Source organism: Solanum lycopersicum, chromosome 8 (genome assembly GCF_036512215.1).
Source record: "Solanum lycopersicum chromosome 8, SLM_r2.1".
In the NCBI taxonomy this organism is placed as follows: domain Eukaryota; kingdom Viridiplantae; phylum Streptophyta; class Magnoliopsida; order Solanales; family Solanaceae; genus Solanum; species Solanum lycopersicum.
In genome coordinates this window covers 3,857,674-3,879,720 of record NC_090807.1, presented here as the reverse complement: position 1 = coordinate 3,879,720, position 22,047 = coordinate 3,857,674, and the positions used below count along the sequence as shown (strand labels likewise).

The window sequence follows — 22,047 nt, the reverse complement described above, 5'->3', positions numbered from 1 at the left end:
AAATCTAAAACCAAACAAAACCAAATGAAAAAAAATAACCATCGATTTGGTTATTGTCGGTTTGGTTCAGTTTTTCTGATTTATCCAGTTTGAAAATAATAATTTTATTGAGGGCGTACATATGTAGATAGACACAACACTATGTACATGAACAATCTACAGAAAAACTAATGTCGGTCCAGTCAAGCAATTAAGCAATATTAGAGTTATCATTACACAAACAAAATGATTCATTTAAGATAAATTGTGACTATTTTATGTGAAGTACAGTAAGTAAAGACTAAAATGAATTTTGATGGACTTGGATTTGAGATTATTATACCTTGGCTAAAATGTTACGTTTGAAAAAATAGTAAAATTAAACACCCAAGTTAAATAAAATTTAACAAAATATTTTTAATTTATTTATGAATATATATAAATAATTAGTTATATATCTAATTTATCGATTCGGTTTGGTTATTTTTGTGATAGTCTTTTAGTAAAATCAAAATCAAACCAAATAGTATCGATTTTCAAAATTTTAAAACCTAACCCAACTAAACTAAACCAAATATTTATTTTTTTAATTGATTTGATTCGAATTACAATTTAATTTAATTATTAACCATAACCATGAATAACCCTATTCCTAATTTCCGCCTCACTCATTCTTTCACACTCTATTTCGACAATAAGCAAATTCTAATTCCTCAATTTCGAAAAATAAAAAAATCCCTTAAGGAACCGGTAAAAGATGCTAAGACTAATCAAACACGGATTATTAGCTAATTGGGTGGGTCTTTTTATTTGAAAACAAAAAATGATGTGTAGTGTACCAATGAAAATTGACATTTGTTTGTTAAGTTTTATGTCATATATATGTTAATTTAAGGATATTTTTGAACCAAAACAAAATGTTAAAGGCATTTTTAAATCAACGGGTGAAAGGTGAACATTTTAAAATCATTTCTAATACGTTGAGGATATTTTAAAGTTTTTTTCCTTTTTTATTTATTTATTGTGTATGATATACTCATAGTAAACTTTTACGTACCTTAATTATTTTCACTTAATATTGACGAGTACCTTCTACCAACAATAAATATCAAGTAACTTGATTTATGGGACAAAAATTAATGTTTTGAAGAGTCAGTGATATTCATCATAACTTTTCAATATATATTTTGAATATATTAAATTATAATTATTGTCATTTTAAATATGTAAATCTTATTTTTAAAAAGTTAAAATATTATTTTTAAATGATTCACAAATAATCATTATAAATTTAATTATTTTTTATAGCTATAGTTTACATATTTAAGAATTGTAGCTACTGTTTGAACTATTTCTTTTGTATGATTCACAAATTTGTATAATTAAGTATTTTTGTATAAACTCGAAATAAGAAATTTATACCAACACAAATAACTGAACTATAAGAGTTGTCGAATTTATATCAACATAAATATCTAAACTTTAAATAGCTATACGAATTATATTATACAAAAATTATATAAATTCTATTATACAAATTCTGAATCATACAAATCTCGACTCACATAATTAACACAAAATGTTGATATCGCTAGAGGTATTGACTAAAACTATAGCTATAATGACGTGAACTATCATGTAATTTTCCCCTTTTGTAAATTCACAACATTAATTAATTTCATTTACATAAATGTATTCATTCATATTTCCCTAATAATTGTGACAACTTTTTTTTTCCAAAATGAATTTTAAAATGTAAATTATATTATACAGTAATGAGACTATTTTAAATTTAATTAAAAATTTTAAATTTGAATTAGTAGCATGAACAAAATCAACGAAATCTTATTAGTAAACTTTTTAATAATTCGAATTTAATTGGGAATCTAATGTGTTTTTGAACTTAAAAAAGAAGAAGAAAAGATTCCATTAGTATCTTTGGTCCCTAAACCACCGCGGCGGCCAAAGTAAAAATGACTTGTGTCCGTCCGGTCCACAACTATTTTCAACTTTCCATTGAATCAACTTCACTCACCGCTACCGTCTCAGGTCTCCTCTCTCTCTCTCTCTGTTGCACCAACACATTTCTATATCTTTACCTAACAATGTTTCTACTTTCTTTATTTTCTTTGCTTGCTTCTAAGTTAAAAATCGATTCAAACAATAATTTATCTAATTGAGGGATTGAATTGTGAACTGCACCATAATTTTGATATGGGTATTACTATTCTTTTCATTCTACTTGTTTTTGATGTGGGTTTGCTTAAATGGGTGTCAAAAACCTCTTCTTTTTCTTTGTTTGTTTGTTTAATTTTCGTTTCTTACTTGCTTCTGTTGGTTCTAAGATGGATCAGTTTAGTTCATGTACTTATGCCCTGGTAAATGTACTCCTTTTTATTAAAAAGTTTTATCCATGTAAGTGAACATTGAAAACCAAAAAATGAATTCATGTTTTAATAATTACTGAATTAAATTCCTTTTTTGATAAACTGAAATTTGGATTTCAACTAGTCTAATGCCTTACTTGATTATTGGGTGAGTATTATTTTGCTCGGACTCTTCAAAAATGCCAACGGGTACATGTCGGATTCATCAAAGGTAGTGTATTTTTGGAGAATCCGAGACGGGTGCGGCATCAAAAGTGAAGAGTCTGTGCAACTAAGAGTATCTGTTACTGGGTACAGTGAACAAAATAATTTTTCAGCTTTATATTGAGTTTGAGTTTGTTTTGTATAGGAGGAATGTTAAAAAGGGTTGCAAAAGGATAGCAACGCGTTTGCTTGGTTCTTTTGTATTTGTTACCAATGCAAGATGTCGGTGTAGTCCGGCATGATAGTACCGTTCACTGTGATGATCCTTCTGATATTGAAAAGCAGAGTGGGGAGATCAGCAATCATGACTTAGCTACTGAAAGAGTGGATCAATCTGTACTCACCATAGTGGTTCCTGCAAGCGAATCAATCAACTCCCAGGATCCAACATTAATCACAGACCCAGTTGGGAACATTTCCACCATTGTAGAGTCTCCTAAGAAGCCTTACTTATCCAGGAATCATAGCTTTCAGGAACAATGCAGGTTTCTAGTTTTTTCGTGCACAAAGATTACGACTTTTGATATATTTCTTTACTGATTTCTCCATATAAAGTTTTAGTATCAACCCTCTATTTGTTTCAAACTTTTTGATCCTTAGTCTCTTTTATGTGCAACGTTTGCATTGTAGCCACATGTGAATTGAATAATCCAAAAAGAAGAAATCTTGCTTGGTGTGACAAGACCTTCTTGGAAGATATCTCTTTTTTTGTGGGTGACTAGTGAAAATAGTAACAGGCCATAGTTGGCTAAAGTCTAAACACACCCAAACTATCAAAATACAAGCAACAGAGCTCCATACTCTGGCTAAAACAGAAAAATAGACATAATTGAACTGATCCTGGGAGGGGCCCTAACACAGGCGGCAAGCTATTTCCCTAGCAGTAATTTCAGGGTCTTGACAAACTTTTTCTAAAGTTCTCATGTTCTTTTTTCTCCACAAGCTATGCACAAACTCAAGATTAAATCATCTTGAAGAGTTGAGCTCTTTGTGCCTTCCCTTCTGCACAACTTATGATTTCATTGATATATTGGTCCCAAGAGTGAAACTCTAGTGTCTTAGCTTTCTCCAGGATTGAAGTTTTTCCCAGTTGCTTCCCCATAATCAGAGAAGACAAATAAATGGTCTCTTTATTCATTGTGTATATGGCATAAGGGACATTGTAAAGAAACAGGCATTCCCTATTTTAGCAATCTGTCTATAGTCAGCACTCTGTCTTGTCACTGAAACAGTGTGTGGATCTAGCCATTGGTCTGGCAGCATCGTGATACATCAAATTCTTTCACATGACTCTGGACTCAAGGACCATCAATTTTTATGTAAATCATTGAGATCAGGCTATTCCCACAAGTGTTGTTATAGTCAAAGCGGGCTAGGGAGATTCTGGATTCAATAACTAGGGACCATCAATTTCTTGGAAGATCTCTTGTTCTACCTTGATTTAGCTTTTCTTTCCAGAGATGTTACAAAAAATCTATTTCTGTAATAACGTCAGAATTTGCTTATTGATCAATATCACTTGGACATTGTGTTCTTATGACACTATGTCCCATACCTTCTTTCCTTTTGACACTATGACCGTTTTGTTCTTGCTAGGGTTTAGCACTGCATCATGTGCTGCTGTGAATTTGATGTGTTTTTTATAATCACGGTCCAAGTAGTGGTTGTGCTCATTATACATGACTGTTGCTAAGTTGAATGGTAGAGTACGACACATAACTAACAAGGGATTAATAATTGAAAAAGGAGACATCAAATATGTGAGATTGAAATGCTTAGAGGATTTATATTTGAATCGGTGCCCACTTTATTCATAAGAAAAGAATTAAATTGATGTCCAGAATAAATTGAAAAAGGAGACATCAAAATGGTCATTTTGCAAAAGTGAAGGACTTTTAAGGTAGAATCTTTTATATATTTGTAGTACTTTCTGGCTTTCGAGTTGGTAATCATTCAGAACTTGCTACAGCAAAATGACCTTTTTTCCCCATTTAATATTGAGAGTGCCAATCTTTTTATTATTTATTATTTTATTTCCATATTTGGAGTACCAATCCTTTGACAATTTTAGGTACTCACATTGGCAAGTCTCTTAGGCAGCTTTCTAAAATATAAAGAATGAGGCTCTGGTCCAGTATAGAAATTCTTTGAAATTTGTGTTCTGTGATGTTCTTGCAGAGTATGTCAAGAGGAAAAAGAGGAAGAATTGATCGATCTTGGATGCCACTGTCGTGGTGGATTGGCAAAAGCACATCGGACATGCATAGATACATGGTTTAGTACTAGAGGTTCAAATAAATGTGAAATATGCCAGTAAGTGGTAGACTAAATGCATTTTAATGTTGTTTTTCCCTATCAGACAGTATATCGATGTAGGTTTGCCATTTTATGCAGGCAAGTAGCTGTAAATGTGGCATCTCCAGAGGCTCATGCACCTGTAAGTATCTTTCTTTGTTTGGATAGCAATGGTTTTGGATGAGCTCTGGACATTGGATCTCTTTAAGCATCAGTAATGCATGCTTTTCGCTCTCTTTTTGAAGTTATTGCTCGGTGCTTCAGCCATCAAGCTAGACTGGTCTTTTCAAAGCATGAATATCCTTCTGGCCTTTCAGCTAATAGGTTTTTGAAATTGAGCATTTGACTGCACCTGCCTCCATTGGATGGTGTAATAGTTGGCTAGTCTTATTTTGTCTGTTGTCCTCCCTTTTTTTGTGAGGCAGTGTGCCTTTTTTACAGCTTTTTTCCTTCCTTTCTTTGTCTGCTACTTCCCCCTTTTTCCTGTAAGTAATTTTTTTTTTGTTGTATTCCTGTCTTGGTCCAGAGATATGATCTGCTTCTTCTTTAGAAAAAAAAAATCAATTCTGGTTTCCAGTGATTTGGTCCCCTCATTGTTCAGGAAGTTGTCTTGTATACAGTCATCAGGTAATTAAGCTTCACATTTTGTTCCTCATATTGCTCAACAGACTTCTGAGTAGTTGGATCATACCTAAGGTCCACAACCAACTGTATAGGCTCTTGGTTTTTCAGTTCTGAAGCAAGACTGGTAGATAGATCAATATTATTGAAATCCTAAATTTTGTGTTGTTGACCAGTGTCTTCACTATCAGATTGCTAAGTGTTCACTAAGTTATTCTTACTATTATCAGACTTTCCAGAGATCGCATGCCTACAGTTGCTTCCTGATCTTCTGTTCTTGCTATTCTCTTTGTTCTTCATTTTTCCTTGTTCTGTTGTGTCCTTACATTAGCAGTTCTGGCATTGACATCACTAACATGACTGCTCAGTCCATAATCTTGTTCTGATAAGCAGAGGTGTTAACTGCATTAATGTCATTTTGGTCATTTTGATCCTGCTGTGTGTCATCCTTACCCTTAGACTGGGAAGAATTAACTCCTAATATAGCAGTCCTAGACTTGTTTCTTATATGAGTTATAGCTGGCTGAAAAACAACATTGCTTTTCTTCATAGGCTGCTTCTGTTTTCCAGTACCTTGCTGATGTTCTGCCTAGCTATCATGACCTTGTGAACTTTTACTTTTCCATGTCCACATCTTTTGTGATCTCAGCCTCAAGCTTCTGTCCATACCCATTTTCATTCTTATTCACCGCCCCAGAGATCTGCCCAATTTTGCCTAGACTTTCATTGTTTTTCACCTCTCTGATCGATGACACATGGGTCTAACTCAACCCCAAAAGCTAGCTCATGAGGGGAGGATTGCCCAAGTCCATATAAGGAGATCACCAATCCATTCCCCAACCAATGTGGGACTTTTGCCCACTCTAACCGAGTAACTGTTATGACCTAGCTTCTTACACTACTTACAGAATTTTGGTATAATTTTATACTCGGTTTTCTGATAATAACCTTTTAACGGGGATTTATGTTCCAGGCCTACATAACAGAGTCGACTCTTAAGTAAATCAACCTCCTCCGGAACCTTAGCCATACTTGGCCTAGTCAACCAAATGTAGCAGCATCTAGGGCAAGGCTTATGTTGCTCGGACTCTTCAAAAATGCCAACGGGTGCGTGTGGGATTCGCCAGAAAGGGTGTATTTTTGAAGAATTCGAGACGGGTGCGGCATCAAAAGTGAAGAGTCCACCCAACTAACGGCGAGGGGTGTGTTCCCACATTTTATTTTATTTTTTAAATTGGCGGTAGGGGAAGGGGAAATGGGAGGGGATTACAATGTGGGGAATCAAACCCTCACCAACAAGGTGGGAGTTTAGGTAGTCAACCAACGGAGCAACTATGATTCCCCAGGGGAGTTCCCCACATTGCTACAGATTGTTTTACAAGATGCCATGTGTGGAGGTGAAAGGGGATATATGGAAGCAGAACTCACACAGGAACTGTTTGAAATCCGGAAACCACTTCTGCAACCTCATTTGCAGTCTGTCGATTTTGATCATTTCTTTTGAACCATGTCATATTGAAATTATCTTCATTGATAAAATCAAGAAACACTTTGTAGTTATTGAAGAATTAATTTTCGCAGACACCTTAATCGGGAAGAGTTCTTTGAATTTTGATCCAAGTCTTTCAGTTTTGGCCTAAGATTGTTAGTCGACCAATCTTCAGCCATGATTCCCAAGTAATTATTACAAGTGGTCTATTTGGCAATTACTGGTTTTGAGCATGTAGATTTGGTCAAGATTTGTACTCGTAGAGAGGTCAATAGCTGTTGCATAGGTTCTTTCTCCCCCCTGTTCTTCACAATTGAGGTTCTCAGTGACCGATATGGACCAGCTTTTGAAAGTACACGGAGAGCTTATGTTCTAGAGAGAGTATTGACTGTTTTGGTGAGTTTTACACTTTTGAGTTAGGCTCAATGTCCATATATCCATAAATAGTAATTTCATTTATTCTTTTTTTGGTTTTTGTGGCGTCAAAATATGGACATGCCCTCTTTTTTCTGTGACAAATATTCTACTGATTTAACTTGTTACATCAGGTTAGAAATCAAATGAATAATGTGGATCCAGATTCTACTATGTCAGAGTATAAAGTTAACTGGTGGATCTTATTAGGTAGTCCCTTGTTCCAAATATTTGATTAAAATCTCTGAGCCAAGTTCAAATTCATATAGAGATCTGGTGGAACACCGTGACATTTATTATTCTATGAAACAAAATCTTCTTTTATTTGTGTGTATATATTGGGATTGTTTTGACTGCATCATTTATCTATCACACAACCAAACCAAAAATAAATTCATAATCTTTTCTCCATAAAACATTTATTTTCTATGAAACAAAATCTTCTTTTATATATATATATATATATATTATGGACAAAAGATTAGTCAGAAAAAGATATAATCTCAAAGATTAGTCAGCTACAAATTATTGGGATAGATACTCTTGTAATTATGTTCTGACTGCATCATTTTATGGATGGCAGACAAGTTACTGGATTTGGAGAGTCGATCCTTCTTTTAGGGGGACAAATATTTCCCAAGAGCGGAATAGAGTAAGGAGCATTACACTTTCCCAAGCTCCTGCTTTGAAGTCGATGCCTTCTGTATTACTTCTAAAATTAGTAAGTTTGTACAGGGTTGTCTTAATCCACTTTGGGTTGCGTTTTGTATCCTCATTGGCGGTCTGTTTCTGGATGTGTTAATATCAATTACGCTTGGAGTCTCTGCACTGCCTGTGAACATCATAATCGGTACATGCCCTTGATCTTTTCATTAATCGTTTATTGTCAAAACATAGACACTAGATACTGTTTAAGTGTACATTGTCATGTTGAAAGCAAGAATCAATGTGCAGGGGTAATAGTTGTGCTGGGACTCGGAACAGCTCTTCGGCTTGCCCTTGAGTTCTGCCATGATCGGAGTATCAGAAGTGTAGTTCACCGGTTAGAAGGAAACGTCAGTCTTGGATATCATCCTACGGTATAATTGTTCATACACCCTGAAAACATTGAAATTTATCCAGCCTGCAACTTGAAAGATTTGTTGGAGCCAGTATTTTTTTAGATGACAATTTCTGATTGATAACGTACTTTACCCATTGTATTTATTTCGTTTGAGGATGCAGTGTGCAGTTTGACATCTTGTTTTGCAGCTTTGATATCTCTATATACAACAGCCTCTATTCCCAAAATTACTTTAGAACACAATAACTTTCTGTAGCTTTAAGTTTTTATTTTTTGTCTTTATGCTGCTAGGTGCCTAGCTAATAAGTTGCCTTATTCCCCTTTTTTCATTTTTGCCTGTATCAGACATCTTGTGCAGTGTACTTGGTGACTGCTGTGAGTAATTTATGCATTTATCTATCACACAATTAAAAACTTATAAATCTATGCATGGCTCTTGTCTATTTGAAACGGAAACTTATGCAACTAAATAAACATCTATTAGTGTTTTCTTTTAACATAGTTATAGTTGCAACTAATTTCGATTAGCAGCAAGTGTTTAATTCGAACGGTTAGCTACGTTATGTAATTAGCCAAATATTAGTTATTTTTACCTCATTATATTTCAAAGTCTTGACTATATTTGAAAATTCCTCCATTTACTGTGAATTAACACACACACTAACACTGCAACATAGGTTACAGTAATATAACTCTATCCGTTCACTTTTAACTGTCATGGCTATCATTTTATTATGTGTTTTTTCATTACATTGATATGCAAAAAAATTGCAAGTTATAGTACTTTTTTGAATATTAAATCTATTTTGTTTAAAATATCGAGTTAATTTAATTTTAATTTTGAAAATTAATTATAAATTTGAAACGCGTAATACTGGAGTTTGTGTGTGTCATGATAATCACTATTTGGGCTGCCGATTAAGTTTGGACCATGATTGGTCTCTATCTTTACGGCTGTTAGCTATGGAACGTAGCTCGAATGGTAACTATCAGTGCTCGCACTACTAATATCATATAAAGACGATGGAAGAGAACACTTTATCCGAAAATAAAAATTATTTATAAGCCGTTATTTTTTTATGATTTATTGTTTGATACCATCAACTTACATATATATTTTGATTTATATATATACACACTATGATGATGTCATCAGTGAATGGAACAGAGTAAGTGAAATGAGTTCAATCAAGATACACATATTGGGTTGGGTCCAATTTAAATAAGATCTGATGTGATCTATTAATCTTAATAATAACAAATAGATCAACAATATGAAAGCACAAGATTTTTGTAATTTAATACATTAGTAGGGAATTAATGAAATTAAAGTAGTGTATTTTAGCAATTTTTCCATAATAATTTAAGATGTTGCAACACTCGATCAAGTCTCTTACTAGTAGTTCTTCTTTGAGAATGGTTTGTGCTTTAAATATTTTTGATTGCAATTTGCAAAAATCAGAATATTTTTGTCAATATATCTAATGTATAAAAAGACGAAAAAACAACCTAGTAATTTGTCATTGACTAAGGATCATAACTTTACAGCTGCAATCCATTAACTTATTATATACGATGAGAACACAAAAGGACTAGATCTTTTTAGCAAATTCTATTTCTTTTTAGTTAGTTAAATCATTAAAACTCCTAAATATAACAATTGGTTTGTAAAATTACTTTAAGTAAGCTTTGCTATGATGTAAAAATTATACACGTAATGCCAATGCACAAAAAGTTAAAACAGTACTCAAAACAAAATTCTTTTATTTCCTCTTTCTTTTTTGCTTTTTTCTCCAATTAAAATTGACTTAACAAAGATAAATCCACTTATGACTTATCCACCTATAAATCTTTTGTCCTTTTTACGCCTATATATTATACATAGCTCATTTTGACGTTTGCATCTTTAACCATAAGACCTAACGAATGGATCGTAGCGCAGCAGTGGAACTTCTTCGTCCTTAATTAAAGGTTTTAAACTCGAGCTATGAGTACGAAGAAAATGTTATTGAGAGCGTAAAATATCATCTCTAAATAGGTTTTACAATGCGAAATTCATATTTAATTGGATTCGGACCAAATAAAAAAGAAAGGAAAAATTGTATATAATAGCAAACTAATAACCTAAAATAATTGGAGTAACTAGGGTTTGATTTAATTGTGCTCCATAGCAAACGTTAGCCAAAGTTTGTCAGGCGTCTCTCTCTCAAAAATCTCGCTCGCCACTCTCCCATTCTCGCTCGCCGCTCTACTCTGCTCTCCTCTCTCGCTTTATACACAAAAGTGTATAATTCTGTTTCTGTTTTGTATAAACCGAGAGAAAATTGTATACACACATGCAAAAGCATATATCTTCGTGTTATACACTTAATTATACAATTTACAAACATTTTACTTCAATTCAGTTGTAGACAAATGCAAATTTTATACAAATATTGCAGAGGAAAAGGCCAACGAATTATACAATTGTAGTGAAATACAATTTTCTCTAGCTTTATACAACAGAAGTGTATATATTGTGTTTCTGTTTTTGTATAAAGCGAGAGAAAAACATATATCTTCTTGCTATACACTTATAATTATGCAAGATACATACATTTTAATTCGATTCAATTGTATACAAAACAACTTTTATAAAAATATTACAGCGAAATAGGCAGCGAGTTATACAATTAAGCATTATACAATTGCAGTGAAATAGGATAGCGAATTATACAATTGCAGCGAAATAGGCCAGCGAATTATACAATTGTATATGTATAGCGAATTATACAATTTTATGTTTGCTATGGAGCGCAATTATATAAACTTTGCTATAGTATATATAAATATAAATTTTTTGTTTGCTATATGTGAAAGTTGGCCAAAAAGAAAACCACAAAACTTAAAATAATGGCCACTTTCTAGCTAGAGTCACTTTCTTACTTTAAAAACAATGGCCCCTTTCTAACAATGATCATATTTAGTTCATTACTTCAAAACAATCACACTAGTCATAACTTTAATGTATTATCAAGTGATGCTTTTAATAGTTAAAAAACGATGGAAGATTGGTTTTATGTCCCCTTCCTTAATTTAATGGGATAATTATTAATTAGGCCATATAGCCCTTAACTTTTTCTTTTTTTTTTTTTAAAAAAATGGACTTTTATTTATTCAGCCAGTTAAAATTTTTCTGCATATGATTTTTTTTTTTTAAATTGAAGACATTTATTCTGTGTTCTTCTTTCTTCTTCTTTTACGATATGCTGCGTTATTTTCTTAAAAAATCAACATACCCGCAAACGTGAATTGTTTCAAGCGAATTCATATATTATAAAATTTTTAGGACTATGTAAAAGTGATTTTAAGTTGATCTAGATTGAATATAGTTAATGTATACATGTATAACGCCAATCTATATTTTTTTTATGACTTTTGAGTATATATAAGACATAATTCATTAATATGCTTTTTAACTTGATCTCATTTTATATTTATACCCTTAAACTTTGAGTGTGTATAAGTAGGTATTTAAACTTGTATAAGATTGAACAAGTAGACACATGAGTCATATGTGACACAATACACATAAGACACCACGTAGGACACAAATTACCATGTAATATGCCACGTAACACATATTCGATTTCAACATCGATTTTACCTATTTTTTTTAGGGGCCGAATTCAGAGTTCGTTCTCGTTTGATGTCTACTCAATCTGTATCTTTTGGTTCAATTTTATACATGTTTGAGTGTCTACTTATACATACTCAAAATTAAACGGCATAAACATAAAATAAATTAAAATTAAATGACATATTTATATATTATGCTTATATATAACTCGTGTAGACGTTCTACTCTTTGGCTATATTTTTTTATTTAAATGAAAGTATAGCTACATTTATATGAGTGATGAGAAGAAAAGTTAAGTGTAATAAGGCTGCATACATATATATACATGTATATAGAAGTTTTCACAAACTAAAACGTGAAAGTTGAGCAGAAAAGGTTTCGTTATGTTTGTCTGGCCAGAAACCAGCATACTCACTGCCACACAAGTACACTAACTTAGCTACCTTCTAATTAATTGCAATCACTTTGTGCCATGTCACCAATAATATTTATACATATGGTTACCTAGCTTTGCTTTGCTTCAAAAAGTTGGAAAACCTATACATGGGTACTCCTATACTACATTAATTAAAGTCACATTAGCTAGGGTGGACCTTGCATATGCATGTGTACTCATTAGGTCTGTCGGGGTCATTTGATAGAGCGTATGAAAATATTGTTAAAATATATTATATTAGTAATACTTACATTAATTATAGAAAAAATATTTGATATTTCTCTTTAACTTTGTCATTTAGGATTGATATGCTCTTCGTTATGAAAGTGATTCATATTTAATTTATTCATAATATTATACAAATGACTCACTTCTGCAGTTAAATGAAGGACATACATGAGCTCATTTTGTAACGATAGGGGTACATGTGTGTTGTTTGTATAACAGTATGGATATATATGAGATACTTTTATTACGAGGGACATATCAGTTTCAAATGACAAAGTTGAGGGGTATACTTGAGCCGTTTGTATAATGATAAGGGTATGTATGAGCTCAAATATTTACTTACAAAGATTAAAAAATATTTCTTTTGAGAAACAGCGGTGTCTTTAATCACACTATAACAAAAATAATTTTTAGCGGCGAAAAAAAGACACATTAATAAAGAGTGTTAAAATCTTTACCGACATTTGTTAAATGTCACTAGATCTAATATCCTAAAACCTTTAGACACATATACAAAATGTGCTAATTACCGCTAAAATTACATATTTAGTAGCAATTGCTATTTATTGCCGCTAAAACTCATTTTTTATGTAGTACTGCATGCATTAAAACCCTTTGTATTACTATTACTAGATATTATTATTTTAGTTATACATATCTTCATATACAATAGAGTATATCTAATTCTTGAAAAAGTACACTATACCATATAACATATTATTAATTTATAGAGTTAATAAATACGTTATTTTTATTGATACACTTTATCAAACGACTCTTACGAAAGAAAATTAGTTTCTAAGGATGTGGTGTTGCATCGAGGGAACTTAACAGCTGAATGATGGAACAAACATTTGGATTGAGACAAAGATTTTAAAATTACACATTTTTTGTTTCCTTTAATATAATAGTTTTTATTTATTTATTTATTATTATTATATAATAGAGTAATTGTAAGGTTTTGGTAAAATAATTTTAAACAATAGATCAATATTTCAGGAGGAGATCATGTATACAAACATGAGCAATATTGAAGCTGTGACAATAACATAACTTCCAAATCCAATAAATGCCAATTAATTCATCTTATTTCAACAACCATATCGAAACTGAAGCTAGGAGAAGATTCTAACCAATTCTATCGAACCGAACAACAACAAAAAGAGAAATATAGAATACCTTTCTTAGTCAGCCTAGCAAAGTATAAATCTACAGGAAACAAGAGCCAGATCGAAGACATTCATTTCCTTCTTTCATATCCCTCTCATCTCAGTTCCTCCTTTTTCTAAGGATCTAATGGCCGTAGACCACCTGCTTGATTGATTTTTTGAACTTTCACCTAATTGGTAAAGGTCCAATCCCTACTTCGTAATTATTCTCTTTAATTCCCTTCACCTACTCCCATTTTTAAATAAATATCTATAAATACCTACTTTCACAAATCTTTTGTATTCAAAGAGAATCATTAATTGTATAGAGTGAAGTAAATTAGAGAAGAACTATTTCCTTCACTTGTCGAGTTAGGGAGAAGATGAATCAAAACTTTGAGAAGAAAGTGAGTCAGATGAGGATCATTTTGATTATGATTGTAAACATGAGAAAGCATATTGTTGATATGACACATGAATCTAACTCAACCCCAAAATCGAAAGGAAATATCTTCCAAGAACATGAGAGAATCTTCAGATAGATGAAAATCCTCTATCCCAACAACAACAACATACCTAGTACAATCCCAAGATTCTAGAAAAAAAACTCAACTTTGATCAATTCCTTCCATGACAATCATTGTTCCTCAGCCTGGTCAATATGAGGCTGAGCTCTCAAGTTTCGATACCATGTAGAAGATATAAGAAGTTGTTCAAGTGGACTAGGAATATACATAAGTAAAACAAGCTAAGCCTGATTGATCAGGTAGATGATTAGAGGAGAAAGAGCGCAAAATTAAAGAAGAAAGATTTGCAAAGACTTGTACTTGGTGATCAGTTAGAAGAAATGTAATCAAGTTTTGATCCAAGAAGCAAACAAATGAAATCATGAGCTAGCGATCCATCTTTATAAGGTTATCAAAACAAGGAGAATTAAGCTTCCCAGCCCGTAATGATATGACACATGAATCTAACTCAACCCCAAAATCTAGCTCATGAACGGAGAATTATCCAAATCTATATAAGCAGACCACTAATCCATTACCTAACCAGTGTAAGACTTTTACCCACTCTAACATAGTGTTATGTCAACGGGCTAAGTAAGTCAGGTGCATCATATACAAATAAGTTAGATCAGGGTCATAACCTGCCCTGCAGGGCCTGCATTTGAGAAATCAATCATAGAATAACTAGCATTCAGAGGATCCAGCAATAGTAGTATTTCATCCTCGACGATCTCAATTGTCTAAAATACTGATAAATATACACAAATTGAACCTGAAATTACGAATCTTTCTATCTCAAAGACTTCCCATGAACATTATAAGATAGTATATGCATAATCTTGATTCTGCTACATATCAGATATCCAAATCGAAGGACATGGATGACTTGCCTTTTTCCGATGATTCTTCAGAGGGCGTTGGGTAGTCCATATTTACTCCAAACAACCTGAATCGTTTTGCTGCAACTTTACCTTGAACCACTGGTACCGAATTGAACACCCTTGGCTCCTCAACGCTAGTTGATTTCATCAGATTATGATCAAAATGACTTGCATTAACCATCACACTAGTATTGTTGTTGAAACTGTAGTAAGGAGTACTAGCACTGGAGTTACCAATTCCATACATGTAATAACTATGTGGAGGATTATTATAATAATTACGCGAAAATGTTGTTGGATAAGACTGTAAAGGAAAGATCCTCCCATCAGAAAATTGATGCGGTAACATAAATTGATTATTTCCATTCTCATGATGAGGGCGACGACGCCAGTCAATGAAGAGACGGTGCTTAGACAACTCACCAGCACCGCGCTGAAATGAAACAACATCACCAGCATCAAGTTTCTTCTCCTTAACAAAACGACTCCATCCTTTAGTCATTACATAGCTCTGACTACTATTCCAATACGAATACCTAAACCTCCATGGCTTCCCATTACTATCTTCAAAATTCAATAGAAGTCCCCCCTTATCGTTACTAGACGAATCAAGAGGGAAATACTTCTCCGCGTGTTGTTTAGGTATAACTAAACGATTGAGCTTACCAACATCGCTAGGAGTAACTACCTTATCGAACATATGTTCCCTTTCAACCAACGCATCACAAGTAGACGATGAATCCATCAACATAAGCTCCGTAGTAGTACTACTACTAGGCCTTTTAAGTTGTTGGCTGTAATAACATGAGGCTGAATCCGATGCTTCATCATGTATCATCGTACTATTAAACAAGTTCATGATCAAAATGTATAGATCTAGAAAATTGAATGGTTCTAGGGTTAAAGAGATTGAAAAAGTTTTAGTAATTGTTTTTGTGGGATCTGGTGCTATATATGACTATTATCATTTATGTTGTGTCTACTTCACTTTCTGTATGTACAGTCTCCCAACTCCAACCAGTCTGTGCTATTTCCATATATATAACTCAGATCACCATCCTTTTTCTCTTCTGTTTCTACCCTATTTTCCTCCTTTGTGCTACTGTATTTATTTATATATATAATATGCTATTTTATTTCTTTTTTAACTAGCTAGGCTCCATTTGTTTTTAGTAGATTTTAGGAGGTCTATAATTTAATAGATAAAATTTCGAGTGAAATGTCACAAAAATACTTGAATTACTATCATTATGTTAGATTGTGGAGCCTGATTAATATTTGATGTACTATCATATATTAATGTTTACGCGGTTTAACCCAAAGTTTAGGCTGCAATATTTATTCTCCATTTATTCTCTGTAATCTAAAATACTCTGAATTATTAATATATATACCCACCGCCGTGAAAGTTTACTCACGGAGTGTTACCACGAAATATTGGTTTCTCTCTAGATTTCTCATCTCTTTCTCTTAAAAGTTCGTGTGTTCTTAATTCATATCAAGTGTGTGTGTGGATTCGATCCTAACACATCATACGTTAGTTTGAAAAATACACCTCAATGTTGTTTGGATCAAATGTGTGTATGTAGATACACTTAGATGTAACCAAGCACTAAAAACAAAACTGCAAATTACATGGGGATTTTCCTGGGAATTAGTATGAAAAATTTGTAAGAAAATAAGTTTCATGCGAATTTTCATTCTAATCTCCAGAAAAATTCTCATATAATTCACCTTTTCTTTTTAGTGAAGGGCGGATTTACGTGAAGTTCAGTATACAAGGTCAAATATGTATTGAACCCCTTCAACACAAGCGGTTTATTTAGGGATTATAGGGTTTCAGAAACTCGTAAGCGCGTAGTTTGAATTTGGCTAGCAACATTTTTAATATTTTAGCTTGAAATTTGGTGTAGTTTATTTGTCAACACTATTACATATGGTTTTTTTAACCTTTTCGATGGAAATACTGACTCCGTCATGATATATATAATTAATCCAAATCATTATTGTTATTATATTTTGAATAGTTTAAGTATGAAACTAAAACAATGAAATGTGTGTTTATGATAAGTTTTTATAAGCATTAATAATTATAGTTGGAGATAAAGTTTTAAAGGCCGGCGTGCTTTGAATGAATTAAAATTTTGAAGGAAACAATTGGGTTTTGTGTATGTGTATGTGATGATGATCACTATTGTAGCTAGCTAATGTAGAGTGGCCCACCAATTATCTTTGGACCATATAATATAATAATAATTCCTCTTTATCTTTACGGCTCTTATATATGGAACGTAGCTTGAACAGTTACTATCACCGTTATCAGATTTCCGTTCACTTTTAATCGTTATAATTTTTTTTGAGATCAATTATAATTAAAATTTTATTATGTATTTTCTATTATATTGATAAGTAAAATATTGGTTTGTATAATTTTTGAATAATTATTTTTTTTAATTTATAGTATTAAATTAATATAATTTAATTTGAATTTAAAAAAATTGTTAATTTGACTTTTAAAAAGTAAAATACTGCACAAAGAAAGTATTATATATAAAAAAATATACTCACTTCATCCCATTTTATTTGTCATTACTTTCTATAAATAGTTAGATTATAATATCAATGCAATCTCCATTATTATGTAATTTTATAGAGTAAAATAAACTATAAATTTAAACACATGACATGCATGCATTGACTTGGTGTGAACATCCGGAGTTGATAAGTTTTACCCTTAAATTTATGCATAAATTATCATATTTTACCTATTATATCCTTGATAAAGTATTTAATTAATTTTAAAATTTTATTCACTATTATTTATAATGTTGACTTAAGAAAATATTAAATAAGATAGAAGGGTAAAATTATATATTTTTTAATGTAAATATAAAGTAAAAATGTGAAATAAAAAATAAGACAAAGAGAATAATAGTTGTTTTGAGTTTTGATTGTTGTAGGATTTGTTGCAATGTGATAGATATTCAATTTAGCAAATAAAAGAGATATATTACCTATTTTTTATAGTATTATTTTTGTTAATAATTAAATAAGTAATAATTATATTTAGAATTTTGAAGTATGATTAATAAAGCTAATTTATTATGTTTGTCTGCTCAAAAACCAGCAAACTTACTGCCACCCAAGTACGCTAGTTGTAAGTAGCTAGCTTTTTGCCATCACTCTATATAGTTTGTATATGCTAGTAGCGGTGTAAATTATAATTCGCTTCATTTTAAAGAGAATGATCTGTTTTTTTTAAAAAATATTATTTTTATTAGTTTAAAAAAATATTTTTTGAATAATATTTTAGTTTCAATTTTTCACGTGACACTTTTAAGATCGTATATTAAAGGATGTTTTAGTATATTTATCATAACTTTAAATTAAGATTAGAAGATTAAAAAATTTAAATCTTTATTTTTTTAAACTTCGTGACAAGTTAAACTAGATCAATTTTTAAAACGGAGAGTTGTTAATTATTTCTTAACTATTTACAGTTTAAAAAACACCTATTTACTTGACGAGATAAACTTAAATACACTTCGAATTTGTAACATATATACACTCTCAAATTTCTGTCAAATTTGAGTTTGTTTTAAAACTTCTCTCGACTTTTTATTACGAGTTTAATACTCATGTCATGTGGCTGTTAAAGGCGTATTTAATAATTTTAGCTAGTCAAATATATAAATGTTTTTAAGTCTCTCAATTATTTGAAAATGAAACCGATAATTTACATCATATTGTATAATATATATATATATATGATGTGTGTCATGTTAGCAATACTATCTATATACTTTTTATATACTATGGTTAGCTGGCTTTGCTTCAAATTAGCATGAAGTTGAAAAACCTATGATTCATATTTATGCAATCACTACGTACTCCTATACATCCCTATTCAATTAATTAAAGTAAGACTAGCTAGGGTGGACCTTGCATATGCATACGTCTGATCAGTACACAAAATTAGCTCAAACATCAAAATACTCCTTTTATTTCCTTTTTAGTCCGTTATTTTTAAATTGAAATAATGACATATTTTTATATATAAAAAAGTACTTATTATTATTATGTAATGAAAATCTTTTATAGAGTTGGGATCACAAATTGTAGTAGGGGAGCATTATTTTGTTTATGTAAAGGTGTGTTTAGCTAGAATTTATATATATATTTTATAGAATGTACATGTATGATCATAGTGAACAAATATTATTCCATAGGCACATTAGGACATGATCAAGTATAATGAATTATTTTTAAGTAAAACTAAATCAAATCTTTTACTTTATTTGTTACTTGTTTATATTCTATCTAAAGAATCATTAACTATATGAAGATGAAGTGGACATGACAACCCATGAGCAAGCTAAGGTAGAGGAATATGATAATTTTTTCTAATTAAAAATGTGTACAAAAGGTGGCTAATATTTTTCAGATTCTGGTTAATTCTTTTTCATAAATCAAACACGTAATTTTATTTTATTTTTAATATGAATGGTGGTGGGGTCGATTGTTACGCACTATACTGTGATACTGAAGGGTGAGAACATTTCATCTAAAAATTTAATGAATATTGTGTCTCTATGGAATATCAAAAGAAGCATGCACCCTCGTGTGTTTTTTCGATATATATAAGGGTGACTCGTTGCATACAGGGCTTAAATTAGTGTGGGAAATCATAAGAAATGTTCGACATATATTTTCCGTTAATTTTAATTTGGAGTAATTAAAGGGAGACCAGTTTCAAATAGTAAAAACGGAAAAGAGCCTAATATACCCTTGAATTATTGAAAATGGTACAAAATTACCCTTCATCCACATATTTGTTCCAAAATGCGCTTTTCATCCACCTATTGACTCCAAAATACCCTTGTCATCCACCTTTGGGTTCAAAATTGACCACTTCTTTAATTGTTTTAAAATTAAACTCTTTAAATATTTTATAAAATACTTGGCGTTCAACTATTGGTTATAATTTAATTTATTTGTATAATTTATAAACCAACCCACTACCCATTCATTACTAACTAAACCCCACCCAATTAATAATTCAATTATAATATAAAAATCGTCATAAACACTACTAAAACACGATGATATTATAGATTGTTGAAAATGACGTCCAAATTATTCGAGTCCGAAATGAAGCCCCAATTAAATTTAGGTTGAGCCGCTTATTTAGGAGAACACTTTCAATAGGATTTCTTTCAAGATTAAATTAGAAATTTATGATTAAAGGTAAAGAAGTAATACATCCTTAATTAATTCATGCACTTTTTTAAAATATAATTTTATAAATATTTATGTTTTGTTTTAAAACCTTTAATATATTATTTTGAAAAAAAGTTACCTATGAAGTAACATCACATAATTGAGACGTAAGAATAATTAAGATGAACATAGTAAGACTTTTAAGTTTATTGGTAATTTTTATTTAGACACTTGAATGTATGATAATTTACTTCTATAGATATTTTTCGCCTCAAATTTTTAAAAACACTTAATTGACAGTAGTTTTTCTGTTGTTGCATTAATAATGTAACGAGTTTATTAATTTGGAGGGGTTTAATTAGTAATGGGTGGGTAATTGAATTGATTTATAAATTATATTAATAAGTTCAATTTATTCATATAGTTGAGCGCCACATATTTAAAATAATATTTAAATAGTTTAAATATAAAACCGTTAAATAAGTGGTCAATTTTAAACCAAAAGGTAGATGACAATGGTATTTTGGACCCAATAGGTGGGTGGAAAGGATATTTTGAAGCCAAAAGTGGATGGAGGGTAATTTTGTACCATTTTTAATATTTTGAGAATATTTTAGCCCTTCTCTGTAGTAAAAATATAAAATGGTTGAAAAAATACAATATAAAATTCAAAACTAGGCATTTCTGTTTTTTAAAGAGAGCTTTTTTATACAAGAACTTGCCTTCCGTCCCATATTATTTGATTACTTCTAAAATCAGAATAAAATTAATTAAATCTTTCCTACTTTGTCTCTACAATTATTAATATGGCTTTTGAAATGTGAACAATTCTCAAAGACAAGAAAATCGCACCATTAATTTCTTTTTGGAAGTACTGATTTTTAATTTAATTATTATATTTTTATATTTAAAGATTAATGAATTATTCAGCTTCTCTTTTTATTTTTATTTTTATTTTTTATTTTTAGAACAAGTTTTACAAATTTAAATTTGTTTTTTCGAAAGAACATTCAAATATTTTTGATACTATCAATTTTGAGTATTTTCTGAATAAATTGAAGTACATATAATTGGTATATGAATCAAATTTGTTTTCAATTATTTTTTATATTATTGATTGAATGAACAAAGAAGAGAAAATACAGACCGAAGGAATAGAAGCACCTATCCAAAAACTTTTTCTTGTTGCAAAGAAGACTTAATAAAGTTTGAATAATTATTTTATAAGATCAATTAGTATTGATTTTAAAAAGAAAAAAAAATAGTTACTATTGTTGATTGTCTACAATTGCTTCAATGGTTTGATAGAGAATGAGTTGAAAATAATTACGATAAGAAGGAGATGAAATAATCTTTCTTATTTTTGATAACCAAATAAGAATCTTAACCAAACTCCTATAATTAATTTAGAATTTAAGTTATCATAAAACACTTGTTACTTTTATTAAAATATTAATAACATGTGAATATACTAATATAAATAAATATTCTTGTATAATTTTCTTGTCCACTATGAAAAAAAAGTTAATTTCTTTTTTCCTAACTTATTTTTATATG

General features: G+C 30.9%; 2 protein-coding genes across 3 annotated transcripts; one reads left to right on the top strand and one right to left on the bottom strand.

Annotated features, from left to right (window-relative positions):
• The first annotated feature begins 1,937 nt into the window (after positions 1 to 1,937).
• On the top strand, positions 1,938 to 8,679 carry LOC101243912 (RING-variant domain-containing protein). 2 transcript variants are annotated; one of them, NM_001329130.1, is made up of 7 exons: positions 1,938 to 2,028; positions 2,716 to 3,055; positions 4,749 to 4,883; positions 4,965 to 5,007; positions 7,973 to 8,041; positions 8,125 to 8,239; positions 8,344 to 8,679. In NM_001329130.1, exons 2-7 carry the CDS (start codon positions 2,784 to 2,786, stop codon positions 8,472 to 8,474), a joined length of 765 nt encoding a protein of 254 aa, NP_001316059.1. In that variant the 5' UTR covers positions 1,938 to 2,028; positions 2,716 to 2,783; the 3' UTR covers positions 8,475 to 8,679. The 2 variants fall into 2 exon arrangements, with proteins under 2 accessions (NP_001316059.1, XP_010324682.1); XM_010326380.4 differs by lacking the exon at positions 1,938 to 2,028 and adding an exon at positions 2,050 to 2,197.
• Positions 8,680 to 15,049: 6,370 nt separating this feature from the next.
• LOC101268779 (B3 domain-containing transcription factor NGA3-like) lies at positions 15,050 to 16,368 on the bottom strand. The gene has a single exon (XM_004244762.5). It carries the CDS (start codon positions 16,127 to 16,129, stop codon positions 15,245 to 15,247), a length of 885 nt encoding a protein of 294 aa, XP_004244810.1. The 5' UTR covers positions 16,130 to 16,368; the 3' UTR covers positions 15,050 to 15,244.
• Between the last annotated feature and the right edge of the window lie 5,679 nt (positions 16,369 to 22,047).